The sequence below is a fragment of the Hyaena hyaena genome, unplaced genomic scaffold (assembly GCF_003009895.1).
Source record: "Hyaena hyaena isolate Hyena2069 unplaced genomic scaffold, ASM300989v1 scaffold_369, whole genome shotgun sequence".
Lineage (NCBI taxonomy): Eukaryota > Metazoa > Chordata > Mammalia > Carnivora > Hyaenidae > Hyaena > Hyaena hyaena.
The window spans coordinates 584365-605311 of NW_024081000.1; the positions used below are offsets into that span (position 1 = coordinate 584365).

The 20947-nt window shown below is 40.9% G+C and overlaps 1 protein-coding gene across 3 annotated transcripts in view; it reads right to left on the bottom strand.

Annotated features, from left to right (window-relative positions):
• Positions 1 to 672: 672 nt before the first annotated feature.
• The window catches only part of FRMD3 (FERM domain containing 3), a 302421-nt gene continuing 282146 nt past the window's right edge, over positions 673 to 20947 (bottom strand). For 2 of the 3 annotated variants that reach the window (XM_039250403.1, XM_039250405.1), the window contains exon 14: positions 2328 to 6076. In XM_039250403.1, the coding sequence (XP_039106334.1) occupies positions 5481 to 6076 (596 nt within the window). In that variant the 3' untranslated portion in view covers positions 2328 to 5480. Of the gene's footprint in view, positions 860 to 2327; positions 6077 to 20947 lie in introns of those variants that run through there. The other variant, XM_039250404.1, reaches the window with a different exon arrangement.

Consider the following 20947-nt stretch of genomic DNA (forward strand, 5'->3'; position numbering starts at 1 on the left):
CTAATTCACAACAGGAGGAAGCTGATTCACACCAGGGAAATTACAGGAGATTGATGCTTGAACCAGAACGTTGAATTTTTAACTTATTATGAAGACTGCCAAGCAGAGTGGACATCAATGTGAATTTGTTCCTGTGTTGTCTCCCTTGAAGGATTGTTTCCTCAGAAAGCCAATGTTCATGATCATTCTTCTTGTGGATGAGGAGTCTCAAGGTGACCAGTGTTTGCTGGAAGAGCTGCTGTAATCTGCAAGACACATTTCAGTACTCAGTAGCCACAGGAAGTAGAGCCTTTGTCCTACTAAAAGTTTTCCTTTACCACCAGGAAAGTGGCCTTGGTTCTCTTTCCAAGGAGATATTTGGTTAAAGCACTGGCTACAGATAAAGAATAGGGATGTGTGGTTTCCACTAACCCTTTGTTCTTTACTGATGTAAAGTCTTAAGCCCCCTCACTCACAGCACCAGCACCAGCATCAGTGGCCAACATCCCGTGATGCCTAAGGGCTAGCCAGAAGCAGCTGTCTCCTTTCCTTCCCTGCTGCAGGTTGCTGAGATCCTCGATATTCTGGAGTGTGCTTAGTGTGACTCAGGCACCCCCCCTAGTTCCCAGTAGACACAATAGACACAATGGCCGGGATAGGATTAAAATCAGTTTTATTAATAGATTGGAGAGCACAGCTGGGATCTGAGACCCAAGTGAGGCTTCTTTCGTCCTCTCTGAAGTGATGACAGCTGAGCCCACTGCGCGGGGCTCGCCGAACTTACCCACCCCATCACAGACCGAGGCTGGCGTGTGGAGAGCTGAGTCCTGGCTGGGCCTACCATGGGCTGGTCCTGCTGGGTCTGCTTACTGCATGTAGACTGGAAGCCCAAAAGCAGGTCCAAGAGAAAGAGAGAGAGAGAGAGAGAAGCAGGAGGACAAGTAAGCAGGGACCTTTAATACATGATCTCCACCCAGTAGAGACAGATGGCCCAAGAGTCTCAAGTTCATCAACCACAACCATCCCGAGTTCAACCCACAGGTGGGAGCTTCTCCCCAGTACTTTACTTCCAGGCTGGCGTGTGGTTAGGAGATCTTTTCCCTGTTTGGCTAAGCAAGGACTGTAGGAATAAGAAACAGGGCTTCTCCCAAGAGGTGAGGTTGGGTCAGGAGCCTGGACTGCTCAAGGAATAAGTAGCCCGGAGTCCCTTTGTGGGCATTTAGTGTCCAGTCTGGACACTAAACCAAACAAAGGTGTGAGCTACAGCAGCGGGAGCTGGGACCATAGGTCCCCAAGTCACCCCATACCTGAATAATGACCACAGAACTCTTTTCTTGTCTGTACTCCACAGTCTGGACCTCTGATGACTGCTAAGAACTTGATAGACTTCCCCCACCACTCCCCACCCCCACGAAATGGATGAAGGTGGTCAAAAGGTACAAACTTCCATTTATAAGATAAATAAGTGCTGGAGACCTAGTATACAACACAGGGACTCTAGTTAACAATACTGTATTGTACTGAAAGTTGCTAAGAGAGTAGATCTTAAAAGTTCTCATCGCAAGAATGATGTAATTCTGTGCAGTGATGGATTTTGACTACACTTCGTGTGTGATCACAACATATACGTATATCTAATTATTACGTTCTACACCTAAAACAAATAGAGTTTTATGTCAGTTATATCTCAGCAAAACATAATGACAGACTTGAGGCCACCACAGCTGAGATATAATTTAGCTTGACATCTATGGTGCTCCAATAGAGCGCCCTTTTCTTTATTCACAGAAACACCTTCTGATTTAGCAGTCAGGGATGGAGTTGTTAGCTTTGTGACCAACCAAACCAGAGGGCCTTTTAGGCCATGCTGTATGGAAGGGCAGAGAGGAGCAGAATAATATGATTCTTCCAGAGTCCATGAACAGAAGTTTCATGGCAAGAGTTACACCTGACGTGGCTCTCTGGCACAGGAAAGCACCCTTTTCTGCCAGAAATGACCACCTACCAATTCTTAACATTCTGAAATCCTTCCTCCTATCTGTAGTGAAGAACCCCCTCTTCTATTTTTTCCATGCTTTGTTATTTCTTTAGTTATCTTAACTCCTCTAATTAGACTATAGCTAACTTTGTATCTGGGTGCATTTTCAATACACTCAATATTCCTGTTTTAGCCTGACTGATTTCTGCAAAGGGTTAGTCCCATCCATAACCTGTAGTTTTTTTTTTTCCTCCCACTATCACCATTCAAGGGTGACCTCATTCAGGATCAAATATGGCACCTTTCTGTAGTTTCCAACAGGCTATTTATACAACTTCCCTTTGAATAAAACTAAATGATTGCAGAAACATTTTTCCCCAGAGTATTTTTATTAGGGATTCCTGCCACCATATTAACATATAAAACAATCTGGATGTTGACATAGAAATGCAGATTTCACTATACAAAGATAAGGCTCCAGTCACAGGTCACACGGCCCCCGTATCTCTAGTATTTCAATGAAATCAACTTTTGAATTCTTCCCAGAGTTGTCTTTATAATTGTTAGACAAACCACAAAATATATTCCAAATACATAACATTTTACAGTATGTTCCAAGCACAGACAGAAAGAAATACACAATACTTTACCTACATTTTTTCATGGTCAACTTGCATTAGCACTAAAGACAAGGTTGTGTGTGTATATGTATTTGCCATATATGTGTGTATATATAACCACAAATGTACATACAGTTGTTTAACTGTGGAAAATTGAAACCTCTGAGACTGAGTTTTATCCACCATGATATCTGAGAGGGAAAAGGAATAACATGTCACAAACGCCTCTACTGGGGAAAAATAAACCACAACTATGTATGAAAGGCATATCAGCTGTGTGTATACAAATACACACATATATACAGATTCATATATAAACACATCTATACCAATAATATGGAATATACATATACTCACACACTTGCTTTGAATTCTGTATCTCACTATATTATAAACTCACCATCTTTGGAAGCACTTTTCTCCTCATCTGATTCAGGCAGCTGGTGACTGTCTCCTAACAAAACTTAAGTGGACGTTTCTAAAAGGCTGATACCATTCTGACAAAAAGGTATTTCAGGATCCCAGTTTTCTGTTTGGTGGCTAAATTCAGCAAACCCTATTCTGTTAATTCCTTCACTTAAAAAACATCTCTATTCAGTAATGCCTACAAGAGATGTTAGCTGGAAATGTTAAAAGTATATTTGTTACTCTCTAATATAAACCTGCATGGTTGGATTATGTGTGGTGTTTATCCTTTCAGTGTTTTTCAGTGTTTCATGATGGGTGGTAATATATCACTTCCATGATTTAAAAAAAAATATTTAGGATTACTTTAAAAGGACTAGATTTGTTATGGCTAGAACCCCAAAGGAAATGCTAAGCATGATGACAAGGAGGACTGATTTTATGCAGACTATACTGGGTACCCTTTTGTCAGAACATAGGACTTGGGAGTCATAACAAAGGGATATAAAAACCTTTGATTTCAGAGCTGGCTATTTGAAAATTTCTGAAATAAACTATAGTACCAAGAGAATTGGTATCAAATTTCAGATAATAAAGATTCTTGAATAAAAAGCAAAATAAATCACTTAAAGCAAGTAAGAGAAAACATCCTACAAAACTTAACAGCAAATGTGTATTCTAGTTTGCTCAACTGAAGGTTCCATGAGCTGACCTTTTAAAACTTAACTTTCAAACTTAAATGTCTAATACAGTGCTCAGAACTCCATGAACGAGTAAGACAGGAATGGCCAATTTGGAAGTCAGGCTCATGATAGAATTGGAGTGTCTATTACAGTTAAGGAGAGAATACGGGCATCCAACCAATCTCTTTGTATATGAAAGGACTAGGACATTCTCAATCCAAGGAGAAATCCCAATGCACTATGCCCTAAACTCCATACCCTTTTCTTTCTCATTTATACCACAGTATTGGTAAGTACTCTGCATGGGGAGGCAACAGAGTCTTTCTTTCTCTTGTGGACTTTATGGTATGAAGAAAGGTACTAGAACATGTGTCCCCTCTGCTATCTGGTTAGGGAGTCATTTTACTATCTCACCCAGGCTGAAATGCTGGATCACCTAATGAATCCATTCTACTTTCTTAATAGGAGCCCTAATTTTGAATGAGTTAAGATCCGAAGAAAACTGGGAAAGGAAAGGAATATAATGGCCACCACAAAGATCATCAGCATGATCAGAAAGCCAAATCCCTTCTTTTCATATCCTCCCCCACCCCTCTCATACACACACTCCTTTTGAACTTTCTTCCACAGAATCAAAATGAATGGCATGAGGAACCATAAAACTATGCCTTAAAGTTTCTCCACTTTTATTTAGATCCACTTAAACATATTCACGTCAACTCAGACAGCAAGTACACATTCTTTGTATCATCCAGTACCATGCATCAGCACCGCTTTCAGAAAAGCTAGTTTGCCTGCCACCACTTGCATACCAGCCTCACCAGAACTCCTGTTTGGCCACTTGCCCCATTCCCATCTGCTTCCATTCTTGGGTTAATGTACGATCATATGCAATTAACTACCGTAACTTTTAACTTTTTTCCTTCAGTTTTACTTTCTTTTAAAAACATTCTGCTTCCCCAGCCAAAATAGATGGACAGAATACAAATGAAAGTAGTAAGTCATCTTGCTCAAATACTTTGAAAAACGGACTACTCCATGCCCGCTTGAGTGTTCTTAGTTTCTATATCCTCCAGTTCCATCATCCATTTTTAAGAGCTTACTTACTACAGTGTCTTTCTACCTATTTTCTATCTCATACACAGGTAACAAATTATGTAGTTGTTCAGCCAAAAAATATTGTAAAAAACAAACCAGTGCCAAAACATTAAAAAATTCCTGACATACCCTTTGTGCATTAGTCTTACAATCTATACACTTAAAATAACTCCAGGAGGCTTCTTTTTTTTTTTTTTGCTAAAAATTTACCAAAATATTTTGAACACATAAAAATAGTTTTAAAAAAAACAGAAAACAAAAGCCCAGCATAAATTTAGTTGTATAGGCATCGGTTAGAGGACATGGTTTTCACTAAGGATTATATTCAAAAACTTTCTCTTGGGTTTTTACTAAAAGTCTGATTCTGAACTTTATAATGTTGCTAACTATTAAAAAAGGGGAAAATCTAATACAGCTCAATGTGTTATGGATTATGATATACTAGATAAAGAGTATGTCTGTAGTATCCTAAAAAATAAACATATTTTTGATTAAAGGCCATCTTCCTGACCGATAACTAAAATAACTTCATTTGACTTAAACTTACTTAGCTGTGGTGAAGTATGGAAAGCTAACTTAAAGTTTTTAATAATCAGTTATGAGTAAGGAACACCTGTTGATGGCCCCATGACCATTCGGAACCAGGCATTTGCTGAAAAAAACAAAAAACAAATCACTAGTATTGAATATAGCCCTTAGTCACATGAGATACGAACTTTATGAGCAACCCAGCATGTAGAGAATGAGGTTTACTTTGCCAGCCACCCACTCCTTTAGAGGACAGTAGTACTCATAGTGAAACTGCTCAAACTCTGGCGTCTGGCGGATTTCACATAAGAAGGAGAGATCAATACCTGACTCCAAAAGGAGGAGGAGCAGGGGGAATACAAAGAGCAGCAGCCCCAGGCCCACCACAAGGAGCCTGGAAAAACTCTTGACCAGTGGGTTCACCCGAATATGGCCGCTCAGAATGTCATAGCTCCATGACAAAGCTTGGCGAGCCTCCTTCAGCTCTTCTTCCTCGGCCATCAAGAAGGCATTTTCATCTGCTTCCAGTTCCTCAAATGAATCTGTGTCTTCCCTTTCCAGCTCCAGCCTAGATGGACAGTCAAAGAGCATGTCAATCTCATCGTCATCAACAGGGGTGGGGAGCAGGCTGGCACTTGGGTTGTAAGCTAGTTCAGAGATGGTCAAGGGCTCTTCTTTTATTTTATCTTCCTCTTCACTTGGGGGGTTTTCATACTCCCGGGCTTCCTTCACTGGTGAGCTAGAGATCAAGGGAGCAGAAATGTCTTCTTTGGGTAATGGAACACCTGCAGAGAAACATTTTTTTTCCTTAATTTTATATTTCGGGTGTGTTTCCCCACCACCACCAAGATCTTGAGATGGAAACCAACCAAAAAAGAGAAAAAATGGATTCAAGGAATTCAGGCAATTATTCTATGGAATCCTAACTAATTTTAACAAAGTCCTTTTTGTAACAGACCCTAAGGTCAACATGCCAAACCCCAAATAACCAATGGTTGGCAATATTTACAATATTTATGTGCACAGTTATGGTCTGCAAACCTCCAACTTTGTCATCTTTTTCTTGCAGACATGGCCAATAAACCACTATTATAATTTTGAGCGGTATCTCTTAGAAGTCAAGGCTTACTATAGTACTTCACTGTATGACAAATTATAGACTCTACTGTTCCATGACAGTCTATTTTTATGTATTCTTGGTACAAGTTAGTGGTTTCAAGATTTATGTAACTTCAATCATGTATGCACAAACTGGCACCATGCTCCCTTCATTTAACATTTTTTTTTTCCTTCATTTAACATTTTAACATTCTCTATGTTGACATGGATGCCCATTGGGTTGAGTCACAGCTAATGGCTATGGAGAGTAGTCCCTAGACCCAAGTGACAGGAAGGGCTGGTGAGCACACCTGGAAGTTGCAGTACTCAGTGATGCTCATGCTGAAGGGTAGATGGGCAGAGCTGACTGCCATCACGGCAAAGCAAGGAGCCCTGCTTGGCCAGAAAAACTAGGGCATGAGTTGGCTTGAGTGAGGGTAACAAAGAGCCTCTAGTGTTCAAGCTGCTTCCCTGCTGTGTCCAGGCAGGGAACTCATTCACACCCTCACTCATTGCTGAAAAGTCTTAAGCCCACCTGGCCAAGGAACCTAACCAGAATCCATCACATGTTGCACAGACCGTTCAGCAGCCTTAGTTACAGCAGCACTTGAAAAGAGAGCATACCCTGTGGTTTGCCTTGTCTGCAGAGCAAAACTGGTGGCCTCCCCTGCCTGGAATATCCAGTGCACACTCTTGCTTGATTTGGGTCCCCAGACAAATAATGAGGGCCCTGCATCCTCTCCTGCTGCCGTAGCAGGGCAGGGAAAGCTAATTCATAACCCCACCTTACTGCTGAGTATAGCACCTAGGCCTGACCATCCAGTAAGCCCTACCCTAAAAATCAAGGACATTCTGGTGCCCATCCTGCAGCCTCACTTGGGCAGGGAACCAAGCCAGCTGTTCTCACTTGGCGGCACACCCAACCCCCCATGATCTCAGCACTTAAACCCTTACCATGCTCCCAAATAGTCCATTAATAGTAGGCCCCACCTGCCCAAAGATGTTACCAGTAGACATGTCCAGAAATCCAAACCACGCTAACTGTTGAACTGTCTTTGCCAAAATGAACCTGCAAAGTCTGGGAGAGGAGCTCACTTACCACTTGCATATGCCAAAGTAAGGAATCAATAATCACAGAAAGTCAGGTAAATATGACTGTACCAGAGGGAACTAATATAGCACTAATAAGTAACCTTAAAGAAATGGAGATCTGTGAACTGTCAAAGAATTCAAAATAATCCTCTTAAAGTTTAGTGAACAACACACAGGTGACTAAACAAAATTAGGAAAATGAAAAATAAACAAAATGTCAAGTTCAACAAAGAAATAGAAACCATCAAAAAGAATCCTAGGGGCACCACCTGGGTGCCTCTATTGGTTAAGCATCTGACTTCAGCTCATGATCCAGAAGTCCATGGGTTTGAGCCCTGCACTGGGCTCTGTGCTGACAGCTCAGAGCCTGGAGCCTGCTTCGGATTCTGTGTCTCCCTCTCTCTCTGCCCCTCCCCTGTTCACACTTTGTCTATCTGAAAACTAACATAATAAAAATTTTTTAAAAAAATCCTAGAGCTGAAGAAAACAGTAACTGAACTGAAGAATTCAACAGAGAGCTTCAAAGGCACACTCAACGATGCAGAAGGAAGAATTAGCAACCTGGACGGCTGGATATTTCAAATGATCCAGTCAGTGAAACAAACAAACAAACGAACAAATGGAAAAAGTGAGATCAGCCTACAGACCTTATGGGACACAATGAAGAGAAACAATATTGGCATAATGGAAATTCAAGAAGGAAAAGAGAAAAAATGGGATAGGATATTTAAAGCAACAATGGCTGGGCTTCTGGCCTAAGATACAACAGGAGGACCCTGAACTCACCTGCTCCACCTCCACACTGAATCTACATAAAATTATAGAGCAGCTCTTCCTGAAGAATGGTGGGATGAATGAATAGCTTCTGCACAACATGATAGAACACATAGAGAATGGCAAGAGAGATAGAGACATTTTAATGAAGGAAACCCTTACCCCTAATGCTGCCAACTGCACAGGGGAGGGATAATACTGAGACTAGGAGCAGCCTCATTGCTCTCGAGCACAGAAACAAGTTGTGGTTAAAAGAGTAACTACAATATGAAAGATAAAGCCCTAGAACTCTGCCAGATGGCAACAGAACTGCTAGAACTCGCTTTGGGTCAGAGGGGCTGGCAAGTGCCATGGTTTACATTCCCCCTCCACCTTGATAGCACAGATGGCAGCAGGGTCTGGATAAAATAGCCAGCCTGCCACCTCAGGGAGTCCTGGGCACCCAGCCCATACCATTCCTGGATGCCTTGGGGCACACAAAAAGAGCTGTGGTTTAAAAGAGCAACAGGGATGCCTGGGTGGCTCAGTCGGTTGTCTGACTTTGGCTGAGGTCATGATCTCATGGTTTGTCAATTTGAGCCCCATGTCGGGGTGCTGACAGCTCAGCTTTGGATTCTATGTCTCCCTCTCTCTCTGCCCCTCCCCCACTTGCTTGTGGATGCTCTCTCTCTCTCTCTCTCAAAAATAGAAATTAAAAAAAATTAAAAAGCAACAAGAATATAAAGGATCCAGCCCTAGAACTCTGCCAAATGTCAGGAGAGCTCTGGAACTCTCCAGGTCAGAGGGGCTGGTGACCACCATGGTTTACAGTCTCCCTCCATCTTGATAGTATGGATGGGAGAAGAGTCCAGGTGTCCTAGCTTACTGCCTCCCTGAGTCCTGGGACCCTAATCTACACCATTCCGATTGTCCAACCAAAGTGGCCCCAGCTCAGCACACACTGAGGCATGCCTACTCAGTGCTCACTATACCTCTAGCCATCTCACCAAGGTGTCACAGGGGCAAAGCACCCTGCAACACTGCAGGCTCGTGCCATTTCAGCTCCAGATGACTTGCTAGGGCAACCTGACTCACGCCTGCCTCAAGTCCAGCCACCCCAGCCAGAGTGCTTCTTGCACAAGGCACCCCAGAAACACGTAGCTGGTACCTGCCTCAGTTCCAGTCACCAGGGTGCACCCTGTGTGAGCACCCCAGGACCCCCTGGTTTATACCCACTTCAGCTTCAGCTGTGCTGCCAGGGTGCCCCCAGCACAAAGAGCCCTGTGAACCCCAGTCCACACCAGCCACAGTAATCAGGAACACACAACTGACACAGGGGACAACCAGACACAAGACCATTCCTTTGTATTTGGAAGAAGCATTTTTTCCACCTAAGCCATAGAAATAAACACAGAAAGACAAAGTGAGGAGACAGAGGAAAATGTTCCACATGGATAAACAAGACAGCATCACAGAAGAAGAACTAAATGAAATGAAGATAAGCAATCTACCTGATAAAGGGTTTACAGTAATCATCGTATCACTCGTGAGTTCGAGCCCCATGTTGGGCTCTGTGTCAACAACTCAGAGGCTGGGCTTGCTTCCAATTCTGTGTCTCCCTCTCTCTCTCTGCCTCTCCCCTGCTCATGCTCTGTTTCTCTGCCCCTCAAAAAATAAATAAACATAAAAAAAAAAAAAGATGCTCTGTGGCCTGGAGAAAAGAGTAGACGAACTCTGAACTTAACCAGAGAAATGAAAAATTATAAAAAAGGGACAATCGGGATTGAAGAATACAAAAACTGAAATGAAAAATACACAAGAGAAAATCAATAGTAATGAACAGACCAGTGATCTGAAAGACAGAGGATTAGAAGTACCTAACCTGAACAGCAAAAAGAAAAAAGGATTTGTAAAAGTGAGTATAGGAATCTCTGGGTCAAAATTAAGCAAACAAGTATTCACATTATAAGGGTCCCAGAAGGAGAAGAGAGAAGGGGCAGAAAACTTATTTGAAAAAATAATAGCTGAAAACTTGCCTAACCTATGGAGGCAAAGAGACATCCAAGTACAGGAAGCACAGAGAATTCCAAACAAGGTGAGGCCCAAAGAGGTCAAATACAATATAATTTCACTTATAGATGGAATATTTATTTATTTATTTATTTTAAATGTTTTATTTATTTCTAGGAGAGAGAGAGACAGCGTGAGCAGGGGAGTGTCAGAGAGAGAGGGAGTCACAGACTGTGAAACAGGCTCCAGGCTCTGAGCTGGCAGTCAGCACAGAGCCCGACGCGGGGCTCGAACCCACGAACCGTGAGATCATGACCCAAGCGAAAGTCGGACGCTTAACCGACTAAGCCACCCAGGCGCCCCTATAGATGGAATATCTAAAAAACAAACAAACAAAAAGCAGAAACAGACCAGTAAATACAGAGAACAAACTGATGGCTGTAGGGCAGGGTGTGCAAAACGGGTGAAGGGGAGTGGGAGATACAAGCTTCCAATTACAGAAGGAACAAGTCACAGAGGAAAAAGGTACAGCATAGGGAATATAGCTGATAGTATTGTAATGGTGTTGTATGGTGGTGAATGGCAGCTATACTTGCAGTGACCATAGCATAATGTACAGAGTCGTCAAATCACAGCTGTACACCTATGACTAAGATAACATTGTGTGTCAACTACACTTTAATATTTTAAAAAGCAACAGTGGTGGAAAATTTCCCAAACCTTGAGAGAGAAATATACATCTAGACAGAAGAGGCTCAGAGGACCTCAAAGTGGTTGAGCCTGAATAGAGCAACACCCAGTCATATAATTTGTCAAATATGAAAGACAAAGAATTTTAAAAGCAGCAAGAGAAAAGAGAGAAGTTACATACAGGGGACCCCAATGAGACTATTGGTGGATTTTCAATAGACACCTTTGAGGCCAGAAGAGAATGGGATAACATATTCAAGCTATCAAAAGAAAAAACCTGTCAAACAAAAATGCTATACCCAGTGAAGCTGTCTTTCAGAAATGAGGGAAGGAGAAAAACTTTCCCAAACAAACAAAAGCTGAGGAAATTCTTCACCACTAGACCTGCTTTACAAAAAATGCTAAAGGTAGCTCTTTTAGTGGAAATAAAAGGACACTAATTAACGTCATAAAAACCAGAAAGGGAGTGTAAAACTCATGGGTAATGATAAAATACAGTCAAAGTTAGATTGTATAGTATGGAAAAGGTGGAAGGTAATTCACTTACCTTTAATTTAAAAGGTAAAAAAAAACAAACATTAAAATTATCTGTTTTTAGTTACACAATATTAAAGTATGTAAATTGTAACAATAAAATGTGAGAAGGAGCAGAAGTCAAAGTGTAAAGCTTAGGAATTCTATTAAAATTATTATTTTCAAATAGAGCATTATAATTTTAAGATAGTTTCTGTAAGCTTTATGGTAGCCACAAGGGAAAAAATCTGTAGGAAATATGCAAAAGAACATGATAAAGAAGCCAAAGCCTACTGATACCATAAGACACCAAAACATTAGAAATAACAACCAAAAAATAGCTGGATAAGAAACAAGGAACAATTCACAAAATGGCAGTAGTAAGCCCTTACTTACAATAACTACTTTAAACATAAACAGATTAAATTCTCCAATCAGAAGACACAGAATGGCTAATTGTGCCTACAGGAGGCTCACTAGAGCATTATAGACACAACATAGACTGAGATTGAAAGGATGGAAAAAGATATTTTAAGCATATTTTGGTAACAGAAAGAAAGCGGGGTAATCCTTCTTACATGAGAAAGATTGTGCAGAGTTGTAATGTCCCCTTTGTCATGTATAATTTTATAAGGTTGGCATCACCCTGACACCAAAGCCAGAAGAAAAACATTACCAGAAAACTATAGACCAGCATCCCTGATGAATACAGATGCAAAAATTCTTAGTTAAATAAGAGCAAACTGAATTTAGCAACTCCTTGAAAGGATCATTTACCACGATCAAGTGGGATTTATACCTGGGAAGGTTCAGCCTGCAATCAGTGTGATACTAAGAGAATGAAAGAAGACATCATCTGATCATTTCAGTAGACACAGAAAAGCATCTGACAAAATTCAACATCCACTGATGATAAAAACTCAGCAAATTAGGTGTTGAAGGAGTGTACCTCAACATAATAAAAAGTTCATATGTGATAATCCCACAGCTGATATCACACTCAATGGTGAAGGTTGAATGCTTTTCCTTTATGGTCGGGAACAAGACAAAGATGTCCACTCTCACCACTCCTATTCCACATAGTACTGCAAGTCTGTCCCAGAGCAGTCAGGCGAGAAAAACAAATAAAAGCCATCAGAGTTGGAAAGAAGAAATAAACCTGTCTCTCTTAACAGATGACACGATTTTATAAATAGAAAATCCTAAAGACTCAACTAGAAAACTGTTAGATCCAATCAACGAATTGAGTAAAGTTGCAGGATACACAATTAACACAAAAAAATCAGCAGTATTTCTAAACGCTAACAATGAACTATCTAAGAAATAAGACAATCCCATTTACAATAGCATTGAAAACAATAAAATACTTAATAAATTTAACCAAAAAGGTGAAAGATCTCTACTCTAAAAACTACAAGACACTGATGAAAGAAACCGAGACACAAATATATGGAAAGACATCCTCTGTTTATGAATCATAAGAATTATAATATTGTTATCATATCAACGCTACCAAAATCTATCTATAGATTCAGTGCAAAAGCTATCAGGATTCTGATGGCATTTTTTTATAGAAGTAGAGAAAACAATCCTAAAATGTATATGGAACCACAAAAGACCTTGAATAGCCACAACAGTCCTGAGAAAGAACAAGGCAAGAGGGATCACACTTCCTGACTTCAGTAACCTACAGTAATCAAAACAGTATGGTACTGGCATAAAAAAAAACCCGACAAAAAGATCATGGAACACAATTGAGAGCCAAGAAATAAGCATACCTGGTCAAAAAATAATTGACAAAGGAGCCAAGAATACTATATGGAGAAAAGACAGTCTCATCAATAAAATGGTGCTGGGGAAATTGGATATGCACATGTAGAAGAAAGAAGCTAGACTCTTTTCTTACACCACTCACCAAAATTAACTCAAAATGTGTTAAAGAAAGACATAAAACATGAAACCACAAAACTCTTAGCTGAAACACAGGAAATAAGCTCTTTGACACGGGTCTTGGCAATGATTTTCTAGATATGACACCTAAGTTACAGGCAACAAAATAAAAAGTAATTAGGACTATGTCTTTTGTTGTTCTTCCCAACAAAAGAAACAATCAACAAACTGAAAAGACAACCTACAAAATGGGAAGAAAATATTTGCACACCATCTATCTGATAAGGAGTTAAAATATAAACGTACAAAGAACTCCTACAACTAAATGGCAAAAAACAAAAACAAATAACCCAATTAAAAACGGACAAAACCCTTGAACCAACATAATATTCCCAGAAGATATACAAATGGCCAACAGGCACATGAAACAGTGGTCATGTATAGTCCCAGGAGTTGAATTTAAATAAGCAAACATGGAAAAATAAATCAGATTTGTGGTTACCAGAGGCAGTAGGTCAGGACTAGGGGGGGATGGGGGAGGAATTGGATTAAAAGGTACAAACTTCCAGTTATAGGATAAATAAGTGCTAGGAATATAATGAAAAACATGAAACCTATAGTAACACTGTTGTATGATACACATGAAAATTAATAATAGATCCTGAGAGTTCTCACTGCAAGGAATTTTTGTTTTTTAAAAATTGTATCTGTATGAGACAATGTATGCTAACTAAAGTTGCTGTGATAATTATTTCACAATATATGTAATTCAAGCCATTATGCTGTACACTTTAAACTTATACAGTGATGTGGGGTACGTGGGTGGCTTAGTCCATTAAGCGTCCAACTTTGGCTCAGGTCATGATCTAACGGCCAATGAGTTGGAGCCTTGCATCAGGCTCTGTGCTGACAACTCAGAGCCTGGAGCCAGCATCAGATTTTGTGTTCCTCTTTCACTCTGCCCCTCCCCCATTCATGCTTTCTCTCTCTCTCTCTCAAGGATAAACATTAAAAATGTTTAAACTTATACAGTGATATATTTCAGTTATATCCCAATAAAACTGGAGGGCAGAAAGATGTGCAGAAGTGAATTATTGGTTTTATCTTTCAAAACTCAACAGCTATTTCCCAATAACTCTGGTACGATAGCACTGAGCAATGTCTATGAATGATAACATAAAATATGTAAGTTATATACAATGTCTAACAAGCACATGAAAAGATGCTCAACATCAGTAGTCATCAGGGAAATGCAAACCAAAACCACAAAAAGATAGCACATTACATCCACTAGGATAGCAAAAATTTATTTTTAAAAAAATATTTTAATGTTTTATTTATTTCTGAGAGAGAGAGAGACAGTGTGAGCAAGGGAGGGTCAGAGAGAGAGGGAGACACATAATCTGAAACAGGCTCCAGGCTCTGAGCTAACTGTCAGCACAGAGCCCGACACAGGGCTCAAACCCACGAACTGTGAGATCATGACCTGAGCCGAAGTCAGATGCTTAACCAACTGAGCCACCCAAGCGCCCGGACAATTTAATTTTTAACCCTGAAAATAACAAGTGTTGGTAAGAATGCAGAGAAATGAGAACTCCTATACTAATGGGGGTTTAAAAATGGTTCAGCTACTATGGAAAACAGTTTGGCAGATCCTCAAAAAGTTAAACATAGAATTAACCATCTAATCCAGCAATTCTGCTCCCAAGTCTATACTCCACAAAGAGTTGAAAACAAGTACTCAAGCCAATACGTGTACACAAATGTTCATAGCAGCACTCTTCCAGCTGGTAAAAGGTGGAAGCAACCGAAATTTCCATCACTGGTTGTACAGATAAAATATGGTATGTCCAGGGGCACCTGTGTGGCTCAGTCAGTTGAGCATCCCACTCTTGATTTCAGCTCAAGTCATGATCTCATGGTTCATGGGATCGAGCCTCATGTCGGGCTCTGTGCTGACAGTGCAGAGCATGCTTGGGATTCTCTCTCCCTCTCTCTCCCTCCCCTGCTCACACACTCTCTCTCTGTTTCAAAATAAACTTTTAAAAAATATGGTATATCCATACAATGGAATTTTATTCAACCATAAAAGCTAATGAAGTATGGCTACATACTACATGGATGAATCTAAAAAAATGTATGCCACGTGAAAGATGACAAACACACGGGCTCTGTGCTGACTGCCAGCTCGGAGCCTGTAGCCTGTTTCAGTCTGTGACTCCCTCTCTCTCTGACCCTCCCCTGCTCACGCTGTCTCTCTCTCTCCTAGAAATAAATAAAACATTAAAAAAAATTAAAAAAAAAAGATGACAGACACAAAAAGTCATATAATGTATGATTCCATTTATCTGAAGTATCCAGAATAGGTTAGTCCATAAAGACAGGAAGTGCACTGGTGGTTGTCAGGGGCTGAGAGAAGAGAGGGATGGGGAGTGACTGCTTTCATAGGCTTCATCATCCTTTCAGAGTAATGAAAATTTTTGAAACTAGACAGAGGTGTTAGTGGTAAAACACTGTGAAGGAGCTAAATACTACTGTATTCTTCATTTTAAAATGGTTGGTTTGGGGGTATCTGGGTGGCTCAGTCGGTTAAATGTCCAGTTTCAGCTCAGGTCATGATCTCGCGGTTCATGAGTTCAAGCCCCACGTCAGGCTCTGTGCCATTAGCTCAGAGCCTGGAGCCTGCTTCAGATTCTGTGTCTCCCTCTCTCTCTCTCTCTCTCTCTCTCTGCCCCTCCCCAACTCATGCTCTGTTTTTGTCTGTCTCTCAAAAATGAGTAAACGTTTAAAAAAATTATAAAATGGTTGGTTTCATGTCACATGAATTTTGCTTCAATAAAACTTAAAAAAATAAATGCAAGCCATAATCTTCCTACTACAATATAATATTCCATGAAGAGTATTTCTCTGAAGAAAGAACATATTCACAGGATAGGGGAAGATGACAAGAGTTAGGACTTTGTCGAATGCTAAATCCTTACATATCTGTTATTCCATATCTCCAGAAGGAGGGTCAGTGAACTCTCCTCTTTAGGACAATGAAAATAACGTATTGGATATATATTATATTACTGTTCTAGAAAGACCAATCCCATTTTGGCTATGTTGGCTATTTTCTTTGCGCCTGTGGTCACACAGATCTTCCATGCTTTTGTACTAACAGCATTTCCCACATGTTTTTTCCTCCTCACATCTTCTCCTAACACACAACCTATTCTCCCTCTGTCTTCTGCTTTCTACATCCTCCTAGAACACGAGGGAAGGGAAATCTCCTGTCTTCAGACTGAAGTATTTTATTGGTGGCAAATTAATGCCATTCTTCTAGTTGCTCAGAAAACCTGGACTTTCCTCTACGTACGCCCACACTCTACCTATCAGCAACTTCTGCATCTCTACCTTCAAAACATATCCAGAATCAGCCTACTTCTTACTGCCTCCACTGCTACCACCTGGTCCAAGCTGCCATCCTTTGTCACTTGCATTTCTGCCCCAGGTTCTTATCTGGTCTCCCTGCTTCACCCGTGCCCATGTTAGAGCCACTGTCAACACAGCAGCTGGACGGATCCTCATGAAAACATGAGGCGGATTATGCTATTCTGTTCACACCTCTCCCGTCGCCAGTACAAGCCAGGTCCTTCCGGGGGTGTCTACAGCCCTACTCAGTGTGCTGTGTCCTTCCCTCCTCGCCCCTCTGACCTTGTTTCCCTACAGCTCTCTCCTTTGTTCACTCCATTTCAGCCACACAGATGCCTGTTGTGCCTCAGATATGCCAGTCGTGCTCCCACCGAAGGGCCTTGGCACTTGCTCTTCCCTCTGCTTGGAGCACTCTTCCCTCCAGGTTGCTTCCCACTCTCTCGCTCTTCACAGGTCTTTAAACAAATCTCACTTTCTCAGTGAAGCCTTTTCTAACCACATTATATAGAATTTCAGTCCCTATTCCCAGCACTCCTGACTCCCCTTCCCTCATTTATTTTTCTTTTGAGAAGCATAGGGTATAAGGAGGACAAGTAGAGCATAAGCAAAAGGTGACAGCAGTCACTCCTGGGGAAGACATAATCACAGTAACTACTACAGAGTCACAAAGGCCAGTGGCTCCCCAGGCCAGGCAGGTACTTAATGTGAATGAGTGTGGGACAACAGGGAGTGGTGGGGACTGGGGAAAACGGACCATATTGAGCTCCATCTGAAAGGTTTAAAATTCAAATTTTAAAACACACCCGTACAGCTCACACATAATGTGCCTGTGGGTCTTTTTAGGCATACAGGCTGCTAGGCTGTAACTGCTGCTGTGACCAAATCAGCCAAATTGCTAATGTTTCAAAGTCACGCAAGTGTTCTAGTACTTTGATCTCCATCACAGAAGTATTTGCTTATTTTCCTGGAAAGGAGGAAGTAGGCAAGGAAATAAGTGCTTTCTTCTCTTTCATAATTTTTCTAGTCACTACTGTGAGATGTCTGGAGTTTCATATTACTTTCCCCTCATGTGTATGCTCAAACTATAAGTAAGGTAGCCAAGGTAGTGTGGTAAGGAGACCACACAAAGGTTAGGCGACCCTGGGTTTAAACACCAGCACTGTCACTTACTTGTAAGACTTTAGTTATTAAGTAATTTCAATCAACACCTACCTCCTAAGGCTGGAGGGAGGGCTTAATGTAATTATGGATGCATAAGTGTTATCCATGACAAAAAAAAAAAAAACTATAGAAATCAGATGTTATGATCCTACCCAAAAACAGTAGGCTACATGTCATCTATCATCCACCAATATCATTTTATCACCACTGTAGATTAGTTTTCTAACAAGTCCACTATTGTCGAGTATGAGGAGAATTATGTTACAGTTGTCTATCTGTATTTTCTGTTTTCTTTATATGCTACACCCTTAAAGTTTCCTATACACCTTTTCTGGTGAATTCTAACAAAAACATCCAAAAGGACCAGGGGCACCCGGGTGGCTCAGTCAGTCAAGCATCCAACTCTTAATCTAAGCTCAGGTCATGATCTCACAATTGTGAGTTTGAGCCCCACATCTGGCTCTGTGCTGTCAGTGTGGAGCCTGCTTGGGATTCTCTCTCTCCCTCACTGTCTCTCTCTACCCCTATCCTGTGCTCACTTGCTCTCTCTCTCAAAATAAATAAACTAAAAAAAAAAAAAAAAAAAAAAAAAAAGAATATCCAGAGACTAGAAATACTAAATTAGTAAGATTTATCTACACTGCTTCATTAAATTTATCTTTACTTCATCCAAATATGAAAAGCTTCCTGAATATATTCACAAAGCTCAATGGCAGACGAAATTCTTAGAAGTGTTCGAATTTATATAATTATGCTGCCCCAATTAAAATTAGATAATAGCTATAAAGTTTCTAACACATAGGAAACACTCAACAAATGTTAACTATTATATATTAGTATAGTAACATGTTTTAATGCCATTATTGTCATTATTCAATTTGAAGAAATACTCTATGAAGTGAAATAGCAAGAATCAAAAGATACTGATGGAAAAAAGCCTGATGATGAACAGGCAATGTGCCTGCCATATACAGTCAAGCAGGTTGCACACTGCCTATTCCATTTAACACCGTTAACACAATCCCAATGTGATGGCACTCCCTAAAGATAAGCCACGAACCACAAAACAACCTACTCCACAGGATTCTGACAGATGCTGTTACTGAAAATGTGGTTATTGCTAAATATGGAAAATACAGAGAACTTTTATGTACACAGAAAAATTAGTGGCAGGTAAAAATGGAATAAGCATTACATACATTTACATTTAGAAATCAGCCCCTCCGTTAACTGAGCATACGACCAAATTCAAATACTAGGGCAGAGATTACCAGCAGCCTGTGTGTGTACAGAGGAGCTAAAGAGACTGGCTAAAGCTCTTTATCTGGTTTTCCCATGTGTGGTGATCTTTGTGAATGAAGCAACGTAGTATCAGTGGACACCAGATTCAACCTCTTAAAACAAAGCTAACAGTAACAACCCCCCCCCCCACCCCGCAACTATCTCACGAGTTTGTGGAAAGGCTCAAAGGTATGTAGAAAACAAAAATGTGAGAATTCCCTTTAGGGGCAATATGGTGATATCATAATATAATAGATCACCAGTCATTTGCATTTATTTGCACTAACTTCATTGGCAAAGATGCTGGAGTTTGGATTACTTGGGGAAACTTTAAACCCACTTGGCAATAACTTTTCCATTTAGAATCTGCCACTGCTATTGCTGTCATTGGCTGAAACCAAACTGGCTCCCTTTGCAGGAGATGCTTCCACAGCCTTGCTCCTGCCTCCGTCCCTGCCATTGGCCTCAGGACATTCACCTTGTGAGCAACACGCCTTTCTTGGAAAATGGCACCATTAGGAACCACCATTCTGGTTCCCTGTGAGGCACTCCAAGTCACCCTGTGTTGATTCCCAACTATGTAATGCCCCTGAAGCCATGCAGAGCAGGATACACACAGAGTGGTACTCCCATTTGTCAGGGAGGAGGGTATTTAGAAAATCACAGAGGCTACTGCGAGAAGTCACAATGATTAGAGGGGCCAGTGCTATTTAATGGGTGTGGGTCAAGGATGTGCAGGACATCACCCTATGGTGATAATTCTGCATCCCAGATGACTTTCAGATGTCCTACCAAATACTACCCATCTAGGCAGAAACTTAGCTAGAATGGTCTGAAACTATGACCTGTCTCTATTTTACACTTAAACTTAAGGCATTTGGGTATGAGAAGTATATTCTGAATTTTTCACGCATACATCCACTGAGTAAACTGAAGGAATTTTTTGGACAAGAGCTGCTTATCTGTTCAGAATATCCTATCACTGCTGTCCTGAATGTCTACAGTGTCCGAGACGCCTACGCAGTAGTATACGTTCTTGCATCTGTGAGTGGTGCCCTTGGTGCTCATGTGCCACCACTACATTCATATAGGTACCAGCATCCCATTCCATTCTGCCTCCCACTGAGTCATACTTAAGAAAACCCTTTGGAAAGACTATTTTATTATGAATTGCTTTCATTTTTTTAAGAGAGCGCGCAAGAGAAAGAGCACATGCATGTGAGTGGGGAAGTGGCAGAGGGTGAGGGAGAGAGAGAATCCAAGCTGACAGCTTGGAGCCCAATGCAGGGCTCCAGGTCATGAACTGTGAGAGCGTAACCTAAGCCGAAATCAAGAGTCAGATGCTTAGCCGACTGAACCACTCGGGCACCCCATAAATTATTTTCTTCTAATTTCTCCTAACATTACCATCAAAGCATCAATTTGACTCTTAAAGCTATGTGTAAGTAGACTGTGTTTTCTCAGAGTTTCATCTCAGGATCATAGAGAGAACCTTACAAAATCTTTGTTATTAAATGAGAACACTGGATCTGAAAGGGTTGGCAGCCACTGCTCAGGCACACCCAAAAGGGACAGGTCTCTAAGGAGGTGGCATATTTGTTACCTAATAACCAGAGCCATCATCCTTCTTGAGGTGAGCTAACTTCTAATAATCTACTTAGCTTGATCAACATAGCCATATTGGCTCTGGGCAGGGAGAAGAAGGGTGAAGGAAGAGTGGGGGATGGGGAGGGACAGGTCATCATTCCACTTTT